At 37.8% G+C, this 27,071-nt stretch overlaps 2 protein-coding genes across 5 annotated transcripts; one reads left to right on the forward strand and one right to left on the reverse strand.

Moving 5' to 3' along the window:
- Nucleotides 1-7,171: 7,171 nt before the first annotated feature.
- CCDC122 (coiled-coil domain containing 122) lies at nucleotides 7,172-15,387 on the reverse strand. Its single transcript, XM_017814984.1, has 5 exons — nucleotides 15,312-15,387; nucleotides 14,893-15,025; nucleotides 12,478-12,876; nucleotides 11,210-11,326; nucleotides 7,172-7,542 (listed from the first exon to the last, which is right to left on the reverse strand). Exons 2-5 carry the CDS (start codon nucleotides 15,004-15,006, stop codon nucleotides 7,378-7,380), a joined length of 795 nt encoding a protein of 264 aa, XP_017670473.1. The 5' UTR covers nucleotides 15,007-15,025; nucleotides 15,312-15,387; the 3' UTR covers nucleotides 7,172-7,377.
- Nucleotides 15,388-15,627: 240 nt separating this feature from the next.
- LACC1 (laccase domain containing 1) lies at nucleotides 15,628-25,095 on the forward strand. Of its 4 annotated transcripts, none has more exons than XM_017814982.1 (8): nucleotides 15,628-15,790; nucleotides 16,188-16,461; nucleotides 20,332-20,441; nucleotides 20,965-21,557; nucleotides 22,119-22,300; nucleotides 22,764-22,929; nucleotides 23,502-23,727; nucleotides 24,172-25,095. In XM_017814982.1, the coding sequence occupies exons 4-8, from the start codon at nucleotides 20,990-20,992 to the stop codon at nucleotides 24,344-24,346; spliced, it is 1,317 nt and encodes a 438-aa protein (XP_017670471.1). In that variant the 5' UTR covers nucleotides 15,628-15,790; nucleotides 16,188-16,461; nucleotides 20,332-20,441; nucleotides 20,965-20,989; the 3' UTR covers nucleotides 24,347-25,095. The 4 variants fall into 4 exon arrangements, with proteins under 4 accessions (XP_017670471.1, XP_017670472.1, XP_017670470.1 ...); XM_017814983.1 differs by lacking the exon at nucleotides 15,628-15,790 and adding an exon at nucleotides 15,888-16,165 and having other exon boundaries at nucleotides 16,262-16,461; XM_017814981.1 differs by lacking the exons at nucleotides 15,628-15,790; nucleotides 20,332-20,441 and having other exon boundaries at nucleotides 15,888-16,461.
- Nucleotides 25,096-27,071: the final 1,976 nt, after the last annotated feature.

Genomic DNA, 27,071 nt, shown 5'->3' on the forward strand with positions numbered 1-27,071 from the left:
TTTTACCCAAGTTGTTTGAGAAGCCCACTGGTCTACTCATGTAAATCTTATACAAATGTTAGAAAGTCAGGATTCAATAGATTAGAATTCTGTGCCAATACTGAAAAAGAGAAAGGTTATAAAAGTGAGTAATTACATGACAGATACATGAAACTGTCCTTCCTCTCCCATTAAAATTCCCTGCCAAAGCTCAATCTTTTGCTCCAGAGCATGTAGCCATAAAATAAACCTTTGAATATGGGTAAAAAACCAGACGAAATAGGCATTTATTGAGTCTTTTAATTTAAGGGTAGTTGCTCTAAGATTCCTTTGAAGTGACTGGGAAGAACCAAACTCTGCCATAAAGCATGCAAGGACTGCATGAGCTGTGGGATGTCTTTCTCTTGTCAAGTATATTGGGACCCTCAAGCACTGACGTTCACACCTTTTGTTTCAGCTTTCCAGAATACTGACCTTAAGACAGAACTGCAGCTTCAGGCCAAAAGATTCAGTTCAGGTACTCTTATTTGAGAAGCCTGAAAACACAGGTTTACATAGTTTGTGGTAAATCCGTAATTACCAGCTATCATCAGTTTTAGTCAGCTGGAAGTCTGACCTAATCATTCTGAAATATATTCTCAGCAAAGAGCAGGAAGCCAGTGATCTTAAACAGAACGATTCTTACTAAGAAGATAGTGACCTAAAGAAAAATTTGTAGCAGACAGCTTTTAGCTCACAAAACCAAACTTTTATTTTTTTTTTTTTTTAAGAAAAACGTTAAGTCCTTCTATTTAGAGTGTACTTGCATTATAACTGAGATTAGAACAGAAAGTCTGAGAAAATTTGCCAAATTATTCCTCTTTAAAAACAGATCAAAAATTAAGAATAAATATATTGAATCCTCCAGTTGTCATAAGAGTTGGAATATGCAGCATCTTCTTCTCATCCTGAATTTTTAGAAATAAAATACCATTTATAATTATACATCATGTTCTGTAAAAATATTAACTATTCTCTTGATAAGTATTGACCTTCAAAATCGAAACATGAAAGATGCTTTTACCATATAAGAAGGCATTTAACCACTAGAGGGAACTATTAGACTTTACTGTCAGTGGGGGAAAGAAACAACTGCATTTCAAACTGCTGGTGCTAGTCCCACTCCAGAAAAGTCTTCATAACTTTGCTGAAATCACTGCAAGTGATAGAATACGTTGATTAATGTAACGTGAAGATGACAGAAAAACATTGAAGCTTTTATGTGACATTCACTAAGTACGGAATATATGTTATGCAATATTAATAATAAAAGGAGAGATTAAGAAGCTTGCTGCGCTTGGAAAGATTTATTGTAAGCAACCATTTTGAACCAGAATTATATTTAATGACATGATAAAGATGTATCCTCTGTTTGCTTTCATAGAATCATAGAATGGTTTGGGTTGGAAGGGATCTTTAAAGGCCGTCTAGTCCAATCCCCCCCTGCAATGAGCAGGAACATCTTCAACTAGATCAGGTTGCTCTAAGCCCCATCCAACCGGATGCTGAAAGTTTCTGAGGATGGAGTATCCACCAACTCTATGGGCAACCTGTGCAAGTGCCTCACCACCCTCATTGCAAAAACTTCCTTATATCTAGTCTGAATCAATGCCCTTTCACTTTAAAGCCACTGCCCCTTTGTCCTATCACTAAAGCCCCTCTCTAGCTCTCTTATAGCCCCCCTTAGGTACTGGAAGGCTGCTATAAGGTCTCCCCTGAGCTTTCTCTTATCTAGGCTGGACAACCCCAGCTCTCTCAGCCTGTCTTCATAGGAGAGGTGCTCCTGCGCACTGATGATGTTGGTGGCCCTTCTCTGGACTCGCTCCAACAGATCCATGTCCTTCTTATGTTGGGAATGCCAGATCTGAATGCAGTACTCCAGTCAGGGTCTCATGAGAGCAGAGCAGAGGGAATCTCCTCCCTTGACCTGCTGGCCACAGTGCTTTTGATGCAGCCCAGGATACAGTTGGCTTTTTGGGCTGCAAGGGCACAATGCTGGATCATATTCAGCCTCTCATCCACCAGCACCCTCAAGTCCTTCTCAGCAGGGCTGCTCTTGATCTATTAATCTCCCAGCCTGCATTAATATCCATAGTTACCCCAACACAGATGTAGCACCTTGCACCTGGCCTTGCTGAGCGTCATGAGGTTCCCATGGGCCCACTGCTCAAGCTTGTCCAGGTCTCTCTGGATGGTTCCTTTTCATCCAGATGGGGCATGAGCAGTTCAATTTCTTTTCAGGGGTAGTTAAAGATATTTTTGTTTATCTTGGTTTGCCCTTTGCAGTTTGTGGTTAATGTTTTTCTTCATTTTGTTAGGTCATTATGTGTTGCTTCCTCTAAATGCTAGAAAAAGCCAAATGAAATAGTTGAGTGTGGTACTTTAAAGATGCTGTGAATTGGTTTTGCTCAATCCATGTTTCTGAGGTGGTTCATTGCATTGCCTTAACTGTGTTCCTGAAAAAGTGTTTGCCTCCTGCAAAGCAGACAATTAAAAGAAAAATATTTCAGTACTGCTTGGAATTCTGCAAGAAGTCACTGCCTCCACATGACTCAGACCTACATACTACAGCCTCATTTTAACAAAGGATCTATTAATTACTTTGGTAAAGATATATTCATCCATTTCAGAAAATCAGGTAAGAGTTCTGAAAGTTGGGATTTTCCCCACCTTCAGCAGCATGATGTCCCATCAATGCATAGTGTGGTCATGATTTCTTCTTCCTCTGAAGCATTGTGTAAGAACTATAGTAGAAGAGCGTGCACTACTCACTGCCACACTCATGCACACAGCTCTCTGCAAGTGACTCTCCTGAGGGCCAAAGCAAACTGCAAGAGAGGCAAAGCAGCACAGCACTGGCATCTATCTCTAACCCGCCTTCCCTCTTCTGTTGTTTATCTCGTGTAGTCTTAGTGAGAGCAGCGATCTTAGCAGGTATGTCTGCATTATCTGACACATTTCCTCTGCTTCAGCACCTGAGGTTGTTGAGTCACTGAAAGGGTTTCCTGTGGAGCATCAGCTTAAAACATGGGGAAATCCTTCCCTTTATCATACACCAGTGCATTTGCTGCATGACAAGAATGATTCAACAGCTGTATTGTTTCCCTGTCAAGTGCGGAGTTCCCCCAGTATTTTCCTTTTCATTACATTATATTGTTGGAATAAATCCAGCTTCCTGTGCTTTAGACTTTTGCTAAGTGGTGGATAGGAGTCGTTGGTTGATAAGTTTTCCTACACTCTCAGTTATTTACATGCCTGTCCCTGCTTGGTGTCTGTTTTGATTTTCAGAGTGGGCAATCACTCCTCTTGCTGTTGCCTGCAGAGTACTGAAGACAAAAATTCTTCCCTTCGCTCCACACCTATCCTCAGAAATGACTTATATGGGTTCGGCAGCATGGTTCTCCAACAGGAGATGGGAAAGCTTCATGTAATAACAATACAAAGTACATTCACTAAGTTATTTCCCAAAATTAATAAATCATTCTCCTACTGTCTGTGCTTGCTTGCTTGCTAAGGGAAAAAATGCCCTGAGATCAACCTGCTACTGGTTAACACTATATGAAGAAAAATTGGCCTCAGCAGGTTGCCAGGATTTGTTGGAATTAGACACTTTTATAAAAAACTACATAAATTTCTTTTTTTTTCATATGTTGCACAGAATGCTGATAGTTTAGAGAAGGGAGTTTTTTATATTTCCTCATTTCAGCTTTTTTTTTGAGATCAGGTTTTCTCCCAATTAACTGCCATTCCTTAGTAAAATGTTTCTTATATTTATTATCTGTTAAATACTGAATGTTAAATGTGAAATGCTGCACCTGGGAAAATATGTAAGTACTGTGTGATACAAAGTTCTGTTTATTGGAAGTGTGCAAAATGTATTTGATCCTCTAAAATGTGGTGTTTAGCACTGAACACCGATTTCAGGTGCAGTCAATGACTAAAGTAGAAGTTTGGTGGGAACTCAGGACAAAGCTTCCAAGATTAGAAATGAATCAACTCAGGTGTTTAAGGCAGTTGAGTTAAACACACAAATGGTGTGTTTATGTGGAATGAGAGATTATAATTGTGGCAATTAACTAGGACAGTGATGCAGGATGACAATGTCAGCATTCATATCTTATAACAAATACTTTCAGAAAAAGAAACAGACTTTTTAATATCATGGACTTTGTATTATAAAGTTCATACTCTATATAGTCAGTAAAGCATAAGTCAAATGGACTAAGGACTAGATAAAGCATTTCCAAGAATTTGTTAAAGAAACTACAACATATGAATGGGTTATTCATAGTAAATTCCATAGGCATTTGTATGACGACCAACAATAGTATTTTTCTTTGATATGGGATTAAAGATAAAATTCTTTCTAGCATAATTTCTTAATTAAATGAGAGCAGAACAGTTATACATATTCAAGACACATTAAGTACTTGAACTATAGCTACATTTTGTGGCAAGAAAGCTGAGGAGCTGAAGCATGCTTTAATTTCCAAAGCTTCCACCATTCATTTGGGGATACAGCTAAACCATGCAGCAGCTCCTTTCTAGCAGCACAGATGAGTTTGAATCACAAATGGCCAGGGATCTTTTTGATATGGAGTTAGCTATTACCCGGGAATCCCTGGTAGTTACCAGAGTATTTGAGACACAACTGAGATAAGCTGAGTCCATTTAAATATGTATATTAAAAAAGAAAGCTTTGCACCAAAATAAAAAGGAGAAATACACCTTTGTTAGCTGAGATCCCATGAAGGGGTCAAGGGCCCCAGTAGGTGAGCTCTCTTGCAATGAGCAAAAAGGAGTATGAGAAAACTTGGGCCTTGAATGATAGGTAGGCCTCTCCATAGGAGAAGGGAGCACTAACAGGAGTATTAAATACAGCTCTTGTATGCATTTCTGTTAAATTATATTAAACAACTTCAAAACATGCACAAAGAAGTATAAAATTAATTTGAGATACTGAAACAATGAGATTTTTGAAAAGGAACAAGGAAAATGTAAGTCCAAGGTATTTGATATGAGTGAGTCAGGCTGTATGTGTTGATACATAGAAACCACCCTAATACCCAGGGAAGTAACAATGAACATCTTCATTGGTGAAAAAGAAAAACCAAGGTGTGATATTTTTGTTACATGAGAAGGTTTGGATTGTTTGCTAGAGTTGTTTTCAACTGGTAATAAAGTGCAAGGTTAAACTGTGATTTTATAACTGTGGTAATAAATGTTAAAGTGAATTTGGTTTAAGTAATTTGTGTGACTGATACAAAACATATTTTGGTGGATTAACTGTTGGGGATCTTAAATAATTAGAAACTAAATATGAAAACTAGATAATATTAGTGGTAAAAGGTACATATAGTCTTAATCCCCTGAAAATGTCAGGCATTTTACCACTTTTGGGGGTATACATTAAGCTAAAGCTCTTGGTCAGACTGACAGTCAATAACTTTGGAACACTTGAACTATTTAACTCATCAAGAAGACAGTACATAAGTATTTTTATGGAGAGAAACTACTTCATATAAAGTACATTCATTTCACTGGATGGCTGAAAAAGTTGAAATTAGAAATCATGAAAAACAAGAGAAGAGCAGTTAATCACTGAAAATAACAATAACAGTAAAATCTCTGATTTTTTCAAATTTGGATCCCTTTCTAGAAGATACACATGCATCAAGTGCATGCTGTTTTAGTCTGTGTAGGGATGAACAGTTGTAATGTTACAGTAATGCTACATACTTGATAAGACTCAATATTCAGGACATACTGTTATTATAGCATAGGATGCTGAGGTTTTCATTTCTACTTTATTGTTTTAATGAAAGCAGACTGGTTGATACTATTGCAAAGGAAAAAGATCATGGCAAAAAACCTTCAGAGTCTAACAATGTTGATAGAGCGCCTTCATGAGCCAGGATATTGCTTAAAATAACTTTATATTAAAGGGAAATAACATATTAAGGGAAATGTAAATATACATGAATATATGAATATAATAATAGTACTGCATTTTAAGCTTTGCTTTCCTAAGCTAACAATATATAGGCAGTTTAACATTTTTTCAGAGTAAATAGTCAAATTGCTTAAGTTTTCATTTTATATAAATGAGTAAAGATAAATCTAAATTATTCGAGATAATACCTTAAATAAAAAGCTACTTTCATAAAAGAGATAAATTTTACAAGTTATGTCCAAATAGAACTACTACCTTAAGTGTAAGAGCAGAGAAAGTATGTAAATTCTGCAAATGCCAAGCACATAATAAAAAGAAGGCAAAGGAAAATGGCTACTGTTCACTACTATTTTAACAAGAATTTTTAATAGGTTGTCATTTATGTTGAGTCATCGTACCAAATATTAAACACTTAGATGTTAGATGGCTGACACTAGTTATTTAAGATCCTCTAGATAATAAGTTCCTCTATAATCAATCATCTATAACACATTCCTATCTGTTGAGGGTGAGTTGTTCCATTTTAAAAGCTATCCAGATGTAGTACCCTATTAACCTACTCCTTCCTCTTTGCTAACACATATTAGACCAGTTAAAGTCAGATTATTTGAAGCCCAGTTCTGAGCGTACTTGTTCCTAAGCCTTTTACAGCTGAACAGCCTATGTCCTCCTTGTCCCCATGCTAGGACACCCTGGCAGACACAGGGCAAACAGCCTGTTACATCAGCTATAGGAATTTCCCACACAGCAAATACAGGCCATCAGAGCTTCCAGAGCTCCTTAGTAAGTTGCAATGAAAAGGAGCGAGGATAAAATATCTAGAACTTCGGTCTCTCAGGAATGCAAATATACAAAGATATTCATTTCTCTGTAGGGAAAACAATGTAGATCCCAATCTTCAAAGACCGAATTAAATAAAAAGGAACTTCTCAGGTCTTGTTTGGTTGACTTTTAGAAAAAATAACTTTTTAGATAAAATTGACACATATTTTGAAAACACCCAGAAGTGTCAATAACTTTTTTCCTGGATGGCCTTTGGTGACAATAAAACAAAACCAAAACCAAAAACCAAACCAACCAACCAAACAAAAAAAACTCAAACAAAAAAAACAGAAAAACAAACAAACAAACAAAACCACCAAAAAAAACCCCAAACCAACCAAACAAGAAAACCCAAAACCAAAACCAAAAACCAACAACACAAAACTCCCAAAACCGAAAAAGCCCAACCAAACAGAAAACCATTTTAGTTTAGTCTAGAAAATGAAAATGCAAAAAACTTTAAAAAGAAAGAAATCAATGAGGTCTGGCCCAGTTACCATGCTATTTAAGAGTTGTAGTATTTCCACAACAAAAGCCTCCCCTGCCTGGAAAAGATTACCTACATTCTAGCTTTGTTATGTTTGTTACATGATATTTTGTAACTCCACTACTCCAAGACACTTTCTTAGTTCTGTTGCCTTCTTCTCCAACTGCTGAATGTTCCAGTGCCATTGTCTTTTATTTGAATGGACTTTGTTCAGTTGGCAATGCAAACGTTTTAAAATAGCATCATATCTTTTATTCTGTACCTAAAAAAAAAGAATAAAATTCACTTCACAATTTCATTCAAATAAAACTATTTACAGAGGTGGGTTCAGCTCCCTTAACTCTGTCCAAGGGTTCATTCTAATATTTGACCATGTCATTACACATTTACTTTCTGTTGCTGAAGAGACACAGACATCTAGGAAGCCATTCATCTAAGTCTGCTTTAGGACAATATGAATCATGCCTCACTTTCCCAATAAGGAAAGAAAAACTCTCTCACTAAGACCTTAAATGAAGAGTTCAGTATTGGTATCTGTTCTGTAGATGTCTAAAATTTAACATTGTAAATCCCACCCAAAGAGTCAGCATCTCACATAGTAGCAACACTTCATATATGGAAGATTTCAGGCTCCAGAATGAGAGGTGAGAAAGGAAAAAAAAAAAATCATTCTTTGACAAGTGTGTTTGGTTATAAATGAGAATACAAATGTGGTAATGTAGATGGCTGTGGTAGAAGCTTTGTAGTTGCATTGTATTTAAAACAGTACGTTTCTCATAGGCAGGCAATACTGTGGCAATGCAGTAGTGTACCAATTTTGCCCTCATTGCTGCCTTACATGGAGAACAGTGGCTGCTGCAGACAACCTTCTGAAGATTTGCATTCTGAAGTGTAAAAGCATTGACTATAATAAAAATGGAAATAACGGGTATTCCCTTAATGAAAGTTTGGGCTTGCTTACCGTAGTTTGAATGGTATATGAGTGGTCATGTATAATTACTCTTGTGTCTGCTTATTGAAATGTTATTACACTGTACCTAACGTACACATGATGGTGTACAGCTGCATCAGAATTACAGCACTGCCAGTGACTTCCTGCAAGTCTTGCTGCCTAAATCTTACATATAGCTAAGGAACTCCCTCACTGATGTTTTATAAATTACACTGCCACCTTTTACTGCTGATGGGCTGTTTTCCTTCACGTTGCCTGACTCTTCACTATAATCGTTCACAACTTTTCAAGGGATGCTGTCAGATTCTCTCATCTGAACGAGTGCTTGGGGGATCTGAACGTCACTAGGACTACGTTGTATGACACTGAAACATCTATGATCAATATTATCTGCTTTTTTTAGAAACGTGTCCCCAGCATCATTATTGGGAACTGTCTGGCACATCTGCTGAGGGAGGGAGCACTAACATGATTACGGGACAGAGGGGAGGGAAAAAACTGCTCTTTTTACTGTCCTTGTGAACATGTTTGTCAACCCTTTGAAAAAATTGTCTGGGCACTCATGATATTCCACCACTGGGGTCATCTAAGGACAGGATAGGCAAGTATCTGCAAGAATAATGTAGCTGCACACTGACATAGGGGAAAGAGGGCAGTACGGCCAGAGACGGTCTTTTAAGCTTTCTTTTTCTTATTATTTTTACATAGCGACAAATTTTCTATTACTTGTGGACATCTTGAATTAGTCCTTATGACTGAAGTCTTGTCCCTACACAGGTAACCACCCTGATTTATTGCTGACATCCCTGTCCAAGACTGGGAACAGGCTCTGCTCTTCAAGAGATGGGTGGTGGGGATGGCATTCAGGAAAGGGAGTGAGAAAAGGTACACAAGCTGCCTTAAGAGTCTATCAGTACCCTGACTGATGAGAAGCATCTCAGGTATGAATTAGTTGTAGACTTAATTAATTAGCAATGTCAGATCACTGACTTTACTTGGAAAAAAAAAATGGACACTTAGGCACCAATTTTCTTGCAGAAAGATATTTTATCAAAAATTTTTAAATTTCCAAAATTCAGCTGCTTTAGAAAGGCATTCTGAATTACATTCCTGCACCATGTGCTTAGCTGGGGAAATCTTTGTGGGAAACCAGAAATAACACTGAAGCAAAGTGGGAGCACCAGGGCTATGAGAGTCAATCCATCCTGTCTGAGCGCCAGCTTAGCCATTAATGAGGCTTCAACAGGAATTCTATAAGTATTTAAGTATAAGGCTGTATAGGGGCAGATTTGGATGAGTGCTTAAAATGATTGCTGAATAAAGGCTCCAGAAATCCTAAAGCAAGAGCAAACTCATTGATCAGATGCAATGACCTGCTTCTATCTGAAGGGTCAGAAACCTGGAAGCTCGTATATTCTTTGTAAATTTATTAATCATGGAATCACAGAATAGTTTGGGGTGGAAGGGACCTTCACAGATCATCTCACTGAACCCCTGGCTACGGCCAGGGACATCTTTCACTAGATCAGTTTGCTCTACCCAGTGTATAGTATAAAGTCTAGAAAGACCATACCATGCAATTCATCCTACTGTAAACACGTAGGCTTATGGACTGAATTGATCTCTAGAACACATCAACTGCACTAACCACAGCTCCAGTGACTATAATGGGAACTTTCCTAACTCATGTGTCGTCACTTGCATTCAAACAACCACATTCAGCTGTCAGCAGTCTATAGCTGAATTCCACCACTGCAGCTCAATGGAACCTCATCCATGTGACTAGCATCTCACTTTATTCCCGTGCTTGACTTGAATGTTCTTTCCCAAGTTGTGCTGAGGACTGCTGGGTATAAATGTCTCTCCTTATCCATTGTCAGTTTTTATATTAAAAACTGGATTGTTTTAAAGAGAGTTCTTAGTAGAAAATAATACCCTGAAAGATCTAGTTTTTGAACTTGCTTCCTTCTGAGACAAAAAGATTGTATAATCCAAACAACCAAAGAACAGGTTAACCTTCACTGTTTATTTAAATTGATTTCAGTAACAGAACAGAACATTATTTTTAGGCTGCCTAATTTCACTTTGAGTTTAGAGAACTTTCTTAGGAGGATGTTAACTTGGTAATAAAATATTTTCTCAGAAGCTGAGTAGCACAGACCTATTCTAAAGCAGCTGTGTTTTGCTTTTCAGGTCAAAAATTCTCTGCCATTCCCTATCACATGAAAAATGATTCTTTCTTCCTCCTACATTTTACAATGGGCAATAGACCTAACCTTGGATCAGTTCATCTTTATAGTACCAAGCTTTGCTAATTAAATTTTGTGGCATTTATTTGAACTAACAAGAATAATTATGTGAAACTCCAAACTAAAAACTATCTAGACATACAGAGGATTTTAGTAAGAAACAAAATATAAAATATAGCTCAATTATTTAAAAGAGAAGGTTTTAACCATTTATCAGAATTTTATCTTGGCAGTTAATTAGGAGCTTCTGTGTTATTCCTAATTTAATGTCAGCTCAAATTAGAGAGATTCACGGGAAGTCCATTTTCTTCGTCCAATTGATTGTCCCATTGATGAGTTATCAGGAACCACGAGACAAGTCATGAATAATCAAATCAGCAGTGAAATTTAAAGTATTTCAGAAGTATTACAGAAATTTTAAAAGACGCATTTTGCTTTATTACCATTCAGTGACCTCTCTTTTCAGGACATCATTCTAAAATTTCACAGCTGAATTCCTTCTTAAAAGACTTCAGAAAAAATGTTCTTAACTTCGATTTTTCTCAAGACAGGAATAAAGCTCTGAATTTTAGAAAGGGTGTCAGTACCCAGAGTTTAAGATAGCATAATTACTGTATATACTTGAACAATGTATGGCCAGCAATGATGTATAAAGTACTTCAAACTTCATTTGCACTATCTACGTTCTGTCAGGAGAACTGTAATTAAAACTTATTTAAATGACTCACCTCAATTTCTTTTCTAAGCTTAGCATGCTTTTTTTTCTCTTCTTCCAGCAAATCTGTTTTTTGATTGATGAAATCTTTCAATGTTGTGATTTCACTTTTTAGAAGTGCAATTTCTTCCTGCAGATGTAAGTTAAGATATAGAAATCCACTCCTTGAAATGTGGCACAGTACATCTGTTAAGCTTATTAAAAATGTCACATTTTAACAGTCTCACTCCACTAATAGAGATGAGAAAAAGAACCATAATAAACAATTTCACAATAAGCCTATTAATAATAATTAAATTAATAATAATTAAAGAAGACGAATTAAAATTAATAATTAAATATTTTATAACATGGGTTTAGACATGTAAGAATATATATTCTTGATCTGAAATACGAAAACTACAATATAGGACTTTGAACTCATTTTGGCAGTCTTTATTTTGTTTAAAGTGTAATTTATTGTAAAAGCAACGAATATTTAATGCAATATTTGAGATATATTTTTCCTTCTCATAGGGAAATACAGTGTTAATAAGTCTTTATTTATCAGTATTTAAAGGTCTATTGTACAAACAAATTTTCATCCATTTACATAAATAGAGTAACACCAGATTTTCTATAATGCAAGTTACATCAGACTTGAAATCTGTGATCCCATTCCAACTTCATACAACATGTGTGATTCCATTCCAACTTCATACTCCAACTTCATATACTGGCAAAATTTTGTGGAGAAAAATTCATATGTGGTAGTGCTTAAGTATTGCAATTAGGGTCAAGTAAAAACAACAGTGTTAGACTAAAATAATAAAACAAATATTTTTTTGCCCTCTTCTTCTTTCTATCACCATCTCATGAAATCTGCTCCTTTTGGCAAACAGCTCAACTGTAGTTTGTTGACAGGAAAGTTTAAAGAATAGTGTGTTCTTACATGAAAAATGTAACAATATGGCAAGCTTTCACAGAATTCTGAAAAGTGTCCGCGGAAGTTTATCCAATGATAAAAAGCTCTGTAATTTTTTTTCATATCTGAGTTCAATCGATCACACGTAATGAACCTGTCTTTTACAAAAATATAGAGATAACAGTGGCTGATTTTTTTCATTGCATACCAAAGTAAAAATTTCTTTAATTAATGTAGCATTATAAATTATCTATATTCTCATGTAGTCAATCTCCCATGAACCATAAACATCTTAGACAAAATAACCATATTATAAAAACTATGTCAAAATTATTTCACATAAAAGGAAAAAAAAATTAAAAAAGGAAATATAATACCTGTACTTGTTTTATTACAGATCCTTCTGGATTCTGGAGATCATGCATTAACTCCTCTTTCTTTGTCTTTAATTCTTCAACAATAGCCTTCTTTTTAGCAAGCTCAATCATTATTGGCATTTTATTATCCATCTCCCAAAAGAGATGTTTATGATTCTTTATTTTTTCCCGATATTCATTATTTCTTGCAAGTATCACCTCAAATTCTTCTTGCACTGTTTCTGCATCACACCTCAGCTTTAAATTTTCAGAATACTGGGCTCTGACTTGGGCCTCCAGATTTTCACAGTGATATTTTGTCACTTCTATGGCATCATCTTGCAGATGTATTTCCCTTTCTGTTGCCTTTTTTTCTAACAGAATAGAATTCATTTCCTTTTCTAGTTCCTGAAACTTTGCCTGTAAAACATTTCAGTGGTATCTTAAGAACATTTCTTTGGGAGGATATGAAGTGTCTAGTTAAACACTGTAATTAATTTATATTTATTCAACATAATCTTCTTTTTAACTTGCATAAAGTGGTTTGAATGGAAGATAATTAGAGTTCCATTTCTTAAAATCATCACCTTAGAGGCACAATGCAAGAGTACTTAGTTTTATCCCCTTAGACTGAGTCTAAAATATGAAATAAGGTATCCTTGAACTTACTTTAAATTCCTCATATTTGCTAGATACGTAGAATGTGGTAGATCAAACCCAATCCTAGTGTTTTTTTAGAGCTGAAATCTGGTGAAGTCCTAATTGGACTAAAAATAACTAAAGACGCCAAAAATCACTTACAAAACTACACAAATAAAGTGGTGTTCTAGGTGATGGAGCTTAACTAGCCTGTTCTACTGAGGTTTTTAATCCTGCCTTCATCACAGTAGTATTTGAAAGTTGGATTAATCCCCACTATTTTCAACCCCACAAGAAATATGTATCTAGCCCCCAAAAGGCCTCTTCATCTCACTGATGAGAAGCGAACAAAAGCAGAAGTAGTACTTCCACCCATCGTAAGAAATCACAGAATCATTAAGGTTGGAAAGACTTCTAAGATCATCGAGTCCAACCCTTAACCCAGCACAAGTCCACCACTAAACCGCCTCCCTGACCACACATCTACACGTAAATCTAAGATGGAAGGGCTGAAGTGCTGCCTCAGAAATGTTTCTCTCTCTTAGATGACTAGCAAGGGAGCCTAGATGACTAATACAGGCTCTGATTTGTAGGCCATGCAAGTTAGCTATGATGAATGCCACCCAAAGTTCCTGCCAACAGTAGTGCGCTAAGTGAGATAATTAGCATTGTGATTTATGTCGCCTATTATCTTTTCCCTAATGGAAGCATTACGAGTGGTATGAAATCGCTTACTCAATGTCTTGAACAGATTAAGACATTATTAACTGTTAAGAACAAAAGTTCCTGCGTGACTTTTAATTTAGAAATCCTGGGCTACAGTTTTACAGGATTTTATCACTGCCAGCCACCTTTCACTGAGGATAGGAAAGCAAGAGATCTTAGTGGCAAAGCTGTTAAATTTTGGAAAGGAAATTATTGTTTTCCACGTCTTCTGTGACATGTACACATGGGAATTGATGTAAAGATGAAAAAGCAGTTCTGCATTTTGATTAAAAGTTCCTAATTATTTAATTTTGCTGTTCTAACATTAATGTTTGTATGAAATTTCCTAGGGTTTGGTCTTTTTTGAAAGAAAAAGAAATAGGTATAAAAGAGGAAACAACAAATGAACTAACTTAATTACCCAGGGCTCTAAAGTTCTGTGGGCTTTTTTGAAAACAGATGCCTTTGTTAAAATTGTGTGGTGACAATAATTTTTGTTGCAGTGTTTACTATATTACGGGAAGAAAACTTCTTGCAGTGTTCTACTTAACAGTACTGAATAAAGGCAGTATTTAATGACTATTTAGGATATCCACTTCAAACACACATTTAAAAAAAAAGGCATTTTGTGTCAAAAAGATTATATAGTCTGGTGAAATTCTGCCAAAAAGAAAAAAAACAAAATGGTTTTAAAATCCTTCCTTGCCCACCCTCCTCCTCTCCCCCACCACATATCTTAGGAAATCATTATAAAAAATAATTTTAAAGGACCTAACTTTGCATTTAGTTGTTGTGGATTTGCTTTGTGTGTTCAGCTCAGTATTTGTTGGGGATTTTTTGGGTTTTTTCCAGGTAAAAACTAAAAGTTTCACCTGCTCTAATGAAGTCTTGGCTCTGTTGTGGCCTTACAAAGAAAAGCACACATCCACAGTTTTGACTAAGCCTAAATGTATCTGAGTATCTGCCTTATAGTTGCACTTGCCCAGAAAAAGTTTTACTATCAGCTTCTCTTTTTCATAGGAACACTTCTTCACCTAACTTCTTTCATCTAAAGAAAAAAATTATTAAACTACTCTAAACAAGGCTTATTACCTGCAATTGGAAAAGAACTGTTTTGCTTTTTTCTATCTCTGATGCCTGCAAATGCTGCCGCTCTGCAACTTCTTTTACAACTTCAACCAGTGATGGAGAATTTTGCTTGGCCATTTTAGGCAAAAGTGAAGAACTAGAGGGGAGAGAAAAAAAAAAAGTGAATTGTCTTAACTTCATTTTAATTTAATTCCTGTTGATGAAACAATACTAAGGGATTTTTCGTGGGATCGCGGATCAATACGTTATTTCATTTGGCTCATTTTTACTTAGGAAGAGCAGGTTACTAATGGGTAGACGTTCAAAGCTAATCACTGAGAATTAGAACGCTTGCTTGCAGAATTTTATAAAATAAACCACTGCAGTGTTCATCTGCAGCACAGATCCTCGGTTTGTGAAGGCAGTCGGAGGCCTCACTGCACCTGCTGCACCGACGGGGCCGCCTCTCGCTCCTCAGGGCGCAGCCATGGCCGCGCCTCCCCCGCGCGGGGATGGCCGCCCAAGGGCCGCCCGGCGGCGCGGCGGGAGGGGCTAAGGGGACGTCGGAGAACGGCGGTCAGGGCACAGAGGCCGTGAGAGGTGCTGATCACGGCAGGAGCCCGAGGAAAACCAGCGGAAACAACCGGTCGCGTTCAGAAATGGGTGGCTGCTTCACCACCCGATAGCGGTTTCACCACCCCGTGGCCGAGGGCTCTACTCAGCTTCCTTCCGCTTCTGAGTTCCCCGGGTTACCTAATTCACTGTGTTAAACTGCATTTGCTGCCATAATTTGTTATGCAGAGAAAACAGGTTTTGCTGAGCACCACTGGGTTACGAGGGAGAAGAGACGTGGCCCAGTTTCGTGTCCTGTGCTGTAGGCACGGACTTGCCTTGTGCCCACTCGTATGCTTTTGAACTCCAGGTTGAGGGATTTTAACCCTAAATCGCACTATTTTTATAATTTAATTTTAGAATTTATTTTATAAGTTTTATATTTATAACATATAACAACTTAAATATATAAATATATTAAACAACTTACACAATATACATATATTAAACAACTTAAATATATAAATGTAAAAAATATATATATTTATAACAACTATTTTATAATTTAACTGCTTATCTCTTCATATGATTTGTTTATTTAATCCCTTTTTTTTTTTGCAATGGCATAAGCTGAATATGCTACTTGAGCCAGAGTTGTCAATTTGTCACTTTTTAATATTGTTTTGTACCCCTGAGTATTTTCTGAGCTTTTCCTTCTCAGCATTCTGCACCAAAAATTACCCCGGTAATTAGTTTTTCTTCCTTAGTCTCACTGAAGGAAAGAAAATGATTGCGTTGGTCTCTCTCCACCAAGCTCTCCTGTTAATTTTTAATGACCTAGTTCAGCCACAGTGGGGTGGAACGCTTCAGAGATGACCGACTTCTGCAAACTTCATGAAGGGAGATGTCTGGATGGGGAAGGACAAGATAACCCCATCAGTTCTCTTCAGGAGGGAGAAACAGGAGAATTCAGATCTCATCCCTCTGCCCAGCACAAGTTGGAAAGAAAAGCAGGAGAGGAAATGACAGGGCACTCCCCAGGTGTGTTTTGGACCTGGCAGTAATGTACGTTTATTGCAGGTGCAGGGAAGGGAGGAACAGGAGACAGCAATTAATAGAAAATCAGATTTTATTAATTCCTCTGTTCCTGAATAAATTACTTTCCTTTTTTTCTTGTCCTTTTCTTCAGTTGCCATATACTTAACTGTCATGACTATGATTTTAACACAGCTGACAAAATGTATTTATTACCATTTGATTTTTGTACAAAGCCTGATATAAATCTTTCATTTCCCCACTTTGCCTTTTAACCTTCTCATTGTCCTGTCAAAGGATTAAGACTTTCTCACTACATTCTGCGAAATTTCTGACTGCTTCAACAAGAAATTGCCATTGTCATTTGGGGCCTGTGGCCCCTAAGGCTAACCTCTCATAACCTCTCTCTCTGCATCCGGAATATACTTTTCCTTGACTGACTGACAAATTCTTCACTGGAACGTGCAGCTACGGCTCAGAAAGGGAAACTCCTTCAGTCTGCACAAGTTTTCCTTGAACTACTTTGTGTTCTTGTTCTGTTTTGCTCCACCATACGTTTCTGAGTGAGTTTGAGGTTGTGCAAAGCTGGTGTATTAGAAGGTGTGATTGCAGCAGGGAGTTGCATGCCAGGGTTAACGCTGCTTCCGGGTTCAGCGCTACCTAGACGCTTGTTAATCATGTTGGTGCCTTGTGGTACAGTTCGTTCTTTCCGGTGGACTCAGCAACAAAGCAGGGTCCCATCAAAAAGAAGAAATACAGGTTCCCAGAGCTATCTTACATAGAATAGGAATTTCCATCTTGTACAAATCAGTTCCAAGACTGAAAGAAGTGAGATATATAAAGCTGGAAATGTGTGTGTATTATATCAGTTGATATCTTTCAAGAGTTTAAAGGGATTGCCTACCTGTGTAAGTAAATTCCTGTTAAACTTTGTTTACAAAAATTGCATGTACTTTAATATTTTCATTGTATGTGGTTATCTCTATTTCTTCAACCTTGCCTAAATACACCTAATTAGGAGAGGCAATTTGTTTTATTGTAATCCAATTTAGGAGGTTTAAATCTATTTTTCCCCTGGTTTTGGTTTTTTTGTTTGTTTGTTTGTGGGTTTTGTTGTTTATTTGCGGTTTTGGTTTTGTTTTTTTCTGTTGTTGAAATTTTTTACAAATGTGCTCTTATCCCTGTTCATTTGGGCAGCTTTAATGACCTGTTTTCTTTCTCAGGGCATCTCCCTCTTTCAGATGTTAAATATCTCTTGCCTTTTTAATTTTCCAAAAATGATGTCATTCCTCTGAGTTTCTGTACAAATACAAGGTGACCAGCAGGATTCAAAGTGCAGGAAATTGTCAGCAATCTTGTCTTGACCAACAGGGAACTTCTATAATTGGACTGCTGGTTTGTTTTTTTTTAAATTGGTTTTTGCATCTTTTTTCTACCCTGGACTGTCTTTTCTCTGCAGCTTGGTTTTACTTCCTTCGTTGTTGCTTTTCTACATTCACTTTGCCCTTCTGCTTTTCACTTTTGTTACCCTCTTTACCTCTCCTCTCGTTATTGATAATTTTCTTTGATTTTCTTTTTCTCGTTATCTGTGCAAGAGAATCTCTTTACCCTCAAAACGCTTGCACTGACAGTTTCAAGGAGTGATCAAAATAGCTAATGAGTGGCCTTAGCTTCAAGTTTGTGGAATTATTTGTCTTGAATTGGGTACCAATATGATCGACTCCTTAATAAATAGGTTTTTTGATGTGGTAAAGTGCAGAGAGGCTTTCCATGGAACATGGGACTGTAGAGCATGTTACTTCAAAACTGGATAACTGTGAATGCTTTTCCCATGAGCTAAAACATTGCTGTACTTGGCAAACCTGTAATTTGAGAAGGGTTTTTTTGGGGGGAGGGGCTTAGAAAGGAGTCAGTTTTGCTATAATTGTAAGCAAGTTTATTTCTGACACCACTGACCTCACTAGGACTCTGTGATGCAAAACTGGAAGGATGAGTGAGCGCCATTTTTCCTATGTGTACATCTCAATAATTGCCCCTCTGGACTTTTTGCAGTACACACACAACTTAACAATGTAGGCAATTACCTCTCCCTCAGCAAACACTTTCCTTCCACCCTTTCTATGCTGGTATTTTTCTGAGCAAGTACAAGAACAGCAATGAACTCTACTTACCTTCCACTGTTGATATATCTGAAGTGGAGCAATAATCTGTTTTTCATGTACAGCCCTCTTTTGTACTGTCTTTCCTATATAAAGCTATTAGCTATACCTAGATTGTGATCATGTCATACTCTGACAGGCCTCCCACAGAGTGTGTCAGGGTAGGAAAGGAAATACTCTGATTTCCCAAGTCAGGGTCTTAGACAGGAGCCTGTTTAGGCACTGTTTTCTTAGCAAGCTGTTTTCTCTAAAATCCATTATCAGTTGTGTGTAAATAATACTCTGAGCAAAATCAAGAGTCATAAATTCCCTGGCAGATTCTTTTATTTGCTGTCACATTTTGATTCTTTCAGTCTACCTGTTTTGATAGTCACTAGTTAATCTTTGTAAGTGTTCAATTCGCAGAAAGGAAAACATCATTTTCAGTCAGGATTATTTTTCTTCCAGTCTGGGGAAAAGAACAATGAAGAAAATGCAGAATGTTTTCTGTAAAACCTTCTTTGAATAAACTGTCCATTAAAAACAGAAAGGTCTTTGACCTTTCATTTGAGTGTAGAAAGTCTGGGAATCCATTCTAAAGCATAAAATGCCAAGGAGTACCCCAAGTCTGCCATAATGGTAGGCCTCAAGTACACACAGAAGTAATATTTTTGCAGAATAATGAAGTGTTGTAAAGCTAGAGCATGCATGTAGTTACAGGAGAAGGAGGACTTGGGGCAGAAAAATAGTGCCGGGCATTATCTGATGCAGTTAGCTCTGGTAGCAGAGCATTGATCATAGAATCATAGAACGTTAAGGGTTGGAAGGGACCTTAAAGATCACCTAGTCCCAATCCCCTTGCCTTAGGCTGGGATACCTCCTGCTAGACCAGGTTGCTCAAAGCCCCATCCAACCTCGCCTTGAACACTGCCAGAGTTAGGGCATCCACAACCTCCCTGGGCAACCTCTTCTGGTATCTCACCACCCTTACAGTAAAGAATTGCTTCCTAATATCTAGCTTAATTTTCCCCTCTTTCAGTTTGTGCCCATTATTCCTTGTACTCCTAATGGTTACTCCTGTACCCACTACTTCTTGATTTCAAAGACTCATAAGACTTCTCAATTTCTTTGTTTCTGCAAAGATATGAATTTTCCTACAAATAAATTAATATTCATGCACAATTTGTTGCTGTAAAAAAAAAATTACAGTGTTAAAGAATACTCTAAATTATTATGGGGTCTTAGAACTGATGGCAAAGCTATGTATATTTCTCCCAGATCAAGCATGGTGCTTAGTCATGAAGTCTAAATAGATGTCTTTGAGGTTCCCAAAGCAGAGGGTTCTAGCCTTTTGTTCCAGACCTCGGGAGGCTTGCACTTGAAACTGAAAGATTATCAGAGAGAGAGAAAAGAAAATAAGACACCTCTGGGAAGATATGAAAAATAGGCTCTCATAGCAACAGAGAGAAGAAGAGGTGGATGGACAAGTTTCCACACGTAGGCCTAGCTGGGCTTGGATCAACAAAGTTCAGAAAGGGGAAAAAACAAACCACCAAACCTTGAATTATACCATGGGCCACAAGAGAAAACAGGAACCATAGGATGATTTGGGATAAGCTTAACACATCTTGATTTCAGAGCAAAGAGTGCAGCTAGCAGTGTTATAAAACTGAGGCAGGAAGTTGTGCACAGTATTTAATTATTTTAATTTAGTTCTAAGTGCTTCTTGTGTTACTAGGTGAAATTTCAGTAACCTGTGCGGAGTTCCTGTGCGTGCTGAAAAGAAGAACGATACCAATCACGTGCCCCTTGACACAGAAGTTAGAAATTAGCAAGTCAATACTTTTGGTAATGCGAAAGGGAGAAGTACAAAAGGTCTTGTGGGAAAAAATGTCATTGCACTCACAGCCCAGCACTCTGCTGCCAGGAGGGGTAGCAGACAGGAGCTCCACTTCAGCGATGTGTTAAACAGCTCCAAAAAAATTGTTACAGAAACTCTTCCAGTCCCAGCAAGCTAAGGGACCTCTGTATTTGCTTGCCCTCTGGAAGCTGGAGGAGGGCCCATCAACCAGATGTCAATTAGGATCCATTAGGCTAATGTGGGTTAATTGATTCAATAGATCTAATCTTATGTACCAACCTTTCATCATCCCTGACCTGGGAAAAACCTGAGGTAGGTGGGGTGGTAAGGAAATACCTAGATCCTTAAATAAATACATAATAATTCCTATTTCTGCTAGTTTTCTTTTGCTGCAATTTCTTTGGATGCAGCTAGGAAATCCTGAGTTAGTAATTACCTGCTATGTACCTTCTCTACCCAGTATCACTGAATTCATTGCCTTAATACCATTATTCTGTGTTTGGACTACAGTTGTAGAAATTAAATATCCTGGAATATGGTGGAAGCAGTACTAATAGATCTGTTCAGCATCCCAGCCAACTTGCAGAACAACATCCAAGGATTACTATGCAACACACTGGAAACTATTGAGAAATGCTCTTCCATCCATGCTCCATTTGTTTATGTCATATGTTGCCAGAGGCAGTGGAGTGACAGGAAAGGTGAACAGGAGTTCTTGCTTCCAGCTCTGGGAGGTTTTCAGAGTCTGAAGAGAAGACTGGAGGTGGTACGTGCTCTGACTACAGCTGCTGCTTTGTACACCATCAAACAGAGACTGGATGAAAAAGACCTAAGCATCATTAAAGTTATTCTCCCTACCTTAAGAAAAGACTTAATGAAAGCATATATAGACCATCTCTTTACAGCTGTCTACCAGTTTGAATATGAGGATTTACAGGTGGTATCTGGCTCTGAAAACCTACAGATATCTGAACATCAAGGTGAAGGGCAAACACTTCCTTCACAGGACATGGCACTCATCCAAAGTGAGATTCAGATGCACTTGGAGAGCCTGCCAAGCCTGAAAGGGGAGCTCACCATCCTCAGATCCTCCCTGATTCCAGGTAAAGAGAGTTCTAGCTAGTAGTTTTACAGAGACTGTTACCAAGCATACTTCTTCAAGGGAATTGCAAAACGGGTAAAATTTGGAAATGTCTTCAGGCAACAAATAACTCTATATCATGTTGTAATAGTGTATCACGACTATAAAAGGGAGAAGTGTCAGTAGAAATACAGCAAAAGACTGGCAAGTCTATTCCAGGCCTGGGGCACAATCAGAGGAAAGACAGTCCTGGGTTTAGTGAGGGCATTACTGCAGACAAAAAAATCTCCTCCCCTCTGTGTGTGAATTACACATTTGGAGAGTTACCATCATCATCTGGAAAGGCAGGGAAAGAGTTTCTTCTGGTCCCTGACATGCCTGATGTCTCAGTGTCCCTGCCATGGCATGATTCTGAGCAAGAAGAAAATTAGAATCCTTAAATTTAAATGCCACAGCTAAATACAAGGTAAAGCAATACTCAACTTGATTGGCTGATTCCAGATCTCTTCAGTATAAACTATGTAATAGCTGACCTGATCTTGTGTTGAAAGCAATTATTTGTTGTCTTTTTTTGCCTTACCAGATGGTACCTTCTTGCATGGGTTCACCACAAGGACAGGTGGGATCTCATATATACCAACTCTAAGCTCCTGCAATCTCTTCAGCAGTTCCAAGCGGAGGGACCCAAACGTTGTTGTTAAAGAAAATCTCCGTCGGCTAGCTAATGCTGCAGGATTTAACCCAGAGGCTTTTCACAGAGTCAAGGTATCTTATAAAGCAATGGATTTAAGTAAATGAGTCAGATCTTCCTTCGTGTGTCACTGGCTAAAACTGTAGGCATTATTCTTACCTTTGTCAGCAAGAACTTGTGAGAAGCAGCTGGCAGCTTATCTGAGAGAATAGCCATTCAAACTATCAGCCATTTGGCACAATATGGAGAAGCAACGCTGATTCTTCCAAGTCTGTTCAAACATTTAACTTACCACAGAGTAGAATAATCAGATAAGTGATCAGAGCAGTTCCTCCTAAAAGAAAAATACACCATCACTTCTGTAGTGGTTTTCTACTGGTACATCTGCATGGCATTTGAACAAGGGAGTGCCTGATTTCCATGCATAATCAGTTAGTGCAGAAGAGTGTTTCTTGCCAAAGAAAAAACCTTGTACTAGACAGAACTGGGTTGTTTTGCTGCCATATCACTGTCCATGTTCTGGTTTTGTTTTGACAGGTTGATCACGCTAATGCGGTGTGTATTATGGGAAAGACAGAGCCTGACAGCTATGATGGCATAGTTACAAATCAGAAAGGTGTTACGCTAGCAGCTCCAGGTGCTGATTGCATACCCGTGCTATTTGCTGATCCTGTCAGAAAAGCCTGTGGTGCTGCTCATTCTGGTAGGAATTGCACTCCCTGTGCAATGCAAAGATTTCCCCGGACTCACATTGAGATACAAGAACTCAAAGCTGGACTTTCTTCTACCTATTCCAAACAATGCCCAAGTGCAAACTTGGCTTCTGTCTATTCCAAAAAATGTCGCTATCTTGAGCCTCTTTTTTTTTTCTAAAGTAACATTAAACCACTTTCACCATACTATAAAAATAATACATTTCTGACGTATTTCTGTTGTTGTATTCCCATTTAAATGTTTCAAGCACAAAGGAGCTGTAAGGTATGCTCTAATTGCCCAAACCAGGACACTGGGAAAAAAGAATTCTGGAATTCTAGACTAAATGCTTCTCTTTAGTTTCCATCTCCACCAAATTATGTCAGCAAACTGGTAGCTGTTAATGTGTACATTTTGGTTTCTTCAAAAAAGATAATTTATTATTAGATATATTGTTTAAATTTTAGGTGTAAATATATTTCCTAATTTATACCTTTAATAATAGCATATATTTCTAGAATATGCTAGAAAATTAAAGAGACAATGTATACAAATTTTTTTTCAACCTCTCATTTCTCACAGGATGGAAAGGCACATTGTTAGGAGTGTCTATGGCCACAGTAAATGCTATGGTATCTGAATATGGCTGTAATGTGAAAGATATCCTTGTGGTGCTGGGCCCATCTGTAGGACCTTGCTGCTATAAACTTCCTCGTGAATCAGCAAAAGAATTTCACAGAATTGATCCAAAGTGTGTGAGACTATTTGACTCTGCAAATCCTTATATTGATATTAGAAGAGCAACACGGTAAGCCTCCTGAGTGAATAAAAGACTAATTTCACATTAGTTATCAATAATTACTTTGATATTCTGTTATTCACCACTAATATGCTGAGGGTCCTTACCATCTTAAAGTACTCTCTAGTACTTTGCAGATCAACAAATGATACTTTTGAAGGAATGGTATCTGCTCAAATTTTGCTGTTTCAACTATTATTTTATTGTTATACTGATGGCTTTTGGATTATAGACAAAAGTTCAATTTTTATGTGGCTTTACTGGTTGCAGGAAAGCGATTAATTTAGTCTAATTCTGGAAGAAAATAAAAAGAAAAGCAAATGAAAGTCCCAATCACAATATTGGCACAGTTTGTTCAGCTGGTACTTGAGGTCCTGCCTTAAAGATAGTGCCTTACAGAATGTGAGGATGTACAAAAAAATATTATTTTCTGTTTCTCTTTCTTTTTTTCAGGATTCTTCTTGAGAGAGGTGGAGTTCTTCCTGAGAACATCCAAGATGATTCTGTCACAGACCAGAAACAAAATATCACTTTCTGTACTGCCTGCCACCCTGATAAATTTTACTCTCACTTTCGTGATGGCACTAACTTTGGAACACAGATTGGCTTCATATCAATCAAAGACTGAGACAGTATCTCTTACTCTGGAATAGTATTAAGACAATAAGTCTGCTGCATTGTCTGGCATCCTGCTCTCCTCATAGAAGTTCTTCCTTTCACAGCCTTGCAATACGGAATTCATGGGTCTTGAGATTCCCCTCCCCTCTCCTTCCCTTCTCTTCCTTTCCCTGGCAAAAATAAATATCTGGGGTGTGGGACAACAATTACTGTGTGAGACAGGGTGCAAAGGAGACAAGGACAAGCCACACAACTGGCAAAACCCTTCTGCAAGACCAGATGCAAGCTCCATGTTTATGGATCCTCCTTGACCATTTTCCAGAAACTTCACTATTTTAGGGTGGTGAAAGCACAAAAAACTCCAGTGTTCACTAACTTCTGGGTGATACTGTTGAATGAAGTTAAATATGACCTGAGTAACAGAGGAAGAGAAGCCTGTATGGCATGTTAACTGTTTGAGAGCACCCAACTTCAGTAGTTTCAGCTGAAGCGTTACGGAATTTTGTGCATGGGATTGATTTTCTACTTTGAGTTATTTTAAAGAAGAGCTCCAAAACACTTAAAGGACTTTTACCATGCAAAATAACTTGAAAGTGAAAATCAAGCAAACTCCTTTGGGGCAGACATTGAAAATATATGAACATTCACCATTCTGTACTTTTTGATTGTAATAAAAATAGGGCTAAGACTCTTAATATTTCATATTTCCTTAGGATTATTTTCTTTAAACATCAGCGCTTTGATAATATCCATTGACACAGTCTCAACAATGCAGGTTATTAAATAAATATCTAAAAAGTTGAGTGAATTTAGCCTCAGTTAATTTTACTGACCAGTAGTTGGACTTCTGTGTCTTACTAAGCAAATTGTAAGTGTGCACTGCACTGCTTTCTTTTGGCCATAAAAAAATCGCCTCTAGATTTCACAATAGACATGATGTTTTCTGACACACAGACAGTGAGAGATTGGTAACAGTAGAACTATGCTGACTGTAGACGTGCCAAGCGCAAGCCTTGGGCCAGCCGTGCCCATGACGTACTTTCTATTTTAAATTCAGCGACCTTTCCCAGGTCTGACTGTTCTGTCCACTAGAGGTCAGTGTTCACTCGCGATGTGCTTCTATCCCTGGAGGCACAGATAGATTGGGGTCCAAACAATGCAGTTTGCAAAGCACTGCATGGCATACGCTGCTACTTCTGTCTCTATAATAATCTGCCAAGTTATTCTAGTATCCGTGCTTGAAGAGTAATCTGTTTTTCATTTTGTTCGGTTGTGATTCGAAGCTGACCAAATTAGAACTTTCCTTGTCCACTGGAAGAACAGACTTTTAAAAAGAACTTTCTTTTACCTGTGAATGGTATTTCTCAGAGAAGAGCCTGATTCTGGGTATATTATCCTCTGACTGTAACCATCTACCAAAAAATATTCTTCTGCCAACTATCCTACTTATTCTTTAGAAATATAATTCCTCTTCTGCTGTAGCACTGCAGTCCTTGACAATAAAAATCCTTACATTTTCAGTTACCTTTTAGAAACCTCACCTCACCATTGATTTCACCATTCTTGTTTTCTTTTGTAACTTCACCATGGTGATATTCACAGGCAGCTTCAAACTGGAGATTCAGGATCCAGCCAGGGCAACAGTCACACTGCTCAACTTAATGCTGTCAAGCACATTACTGCACACCAGCTAATGGTATATATGGTATGCATATGTATTATGTGCATGTGTATTATTGACTTGTTCTAAATATAGGATAGTGTAATTATATGGACACTGACAGGCTGTACTTGCTGTACTACGTAAAAAAACAAGCCCAACAAGCTACCTCCACCTTTTAGTTCCGTTCCTTTGCCCTGGTATTGAAGAGTGAACTGCTTTATGGATATTGAGTGACATAGCACTGGGGTGAGTAAGGTATCTTTCCTTTGTCTGTGGGAGCAGTAGCACTGTGTATTCTTCAGTTCCCGCACGTGAAGCTCAGCCAAAGCTTGTCTGTCAGTACCCTTCACTTAACCCTCTTTCCTTGTGGATGAAGAGCATGCCAATCAAAATCAGCTGAGTTACTTGGGTTTGCAACATACTTGACAGCTGAAGTATCATAGGTGCCCATGTGCTTGCTGTTATCTCATCTCACCTCTAAGATGGTTTTAAACTAATGCATTTATCTTTGCAATAGGGAGAAAGACTTTGCAACCATGCTACTTACCAGAGTTCAAATCCTCTCAACAGTATATTAAGTCAAGTAACATGATACTGATAGTAAGCCCTGGCTTGTTTGTACCTGCTCAAGAATTATTGCACAGACCTGTAAATGTACCATTTACAGGTCATGGTAGGACTGTGCATGCTGGAGGAATATCAGAATAAGCAGAAACACCAAAGGCTCCACCTTTTAGGAGACAAATTGTTACTGCAATTGTTCTTTTTTTTTCTTTTACAAGTATTACCTAAATTGTAAACCTGTCAAGACAGGAAACAGCCTTTTGCACATGAATTACTAAGGTAGAGAACTCCACGACCAGTAAGAAGATATTATAAAGTTGAGTCCCGAATCAGGCTAGGCTCTGAATTATAGTTTCTTTCAAAAGTCCATGCTACAAAGTCATTTTAATTCTGGTATTAAAAAAAAATAGTTTAGAGGAAGAGCATGATAAAGAGGAGACTAGGCTGTTTCACATCTCTACTTATTTACTTTTCATTCCTGTTGCTCACTAAAGGAGGCAAGCACATC

This window comes from Lepidothrix coronata, unplaced genomic scaffold (assembly GCF_001604755.1).
Source record: "Lepidothrix coronata isolate B3197 unplaced genomic scaffold, Lepidothrix_coronata-1.0 Scaffold48, whole genome shotgun sequence".
Lineage (NCBI taxonomy): Eukaryota > Metazoa > Chordata > Aves > Passeriformes > Pipridae > Lepidothrix > Lepidothrix coronata.

Bases quoted from the DNA above. Each gene is read 5' to 3' on its own strand.
- CCDC122 (XM_017814984.1), bottom strand. From the start codon at position 15,006: ATGGCCAAGCAAAATTCTCCATCACTGGTTGAAGTTGTAAAAGAAGTT. The intron at 12,877-14,892 runs GTAATAAGCCTT...AATGTTTTACAG, and splicing joins CAGTTCTTTTCCAATTGCAG to GCAAAGTTTCAGGAACTAGA. The intron at 11,327-12,477 runs GTATTATATTTC...TTACATCTGCAG, and splicing joins CTGTAATAAAACAAGTACAG to GAAGAAATTGCACTTCTAAA.
- LACC1 (XM_017814982.1), top strand. From the start codon at position 20,990: ATGGTGGAAGCAGTACTAATAGATCTGTTCAGCATCCCAGCCAACTTG. The intron at 22,930-23,501 runs GTAGGAATTGCA...CATTTCTCACAG, and splicing joins CTGTGGTGCTGCTCATTCTG to GATGGAAAGGCACATTGTTA. The intron at 23,728-24,171 runs GTAAGCCTCCTG...TCTTTTTTTCAG, and splicing joins GATATTAGAAGAGCAACACG to GATTCTTCTTGAGAGAGGTG.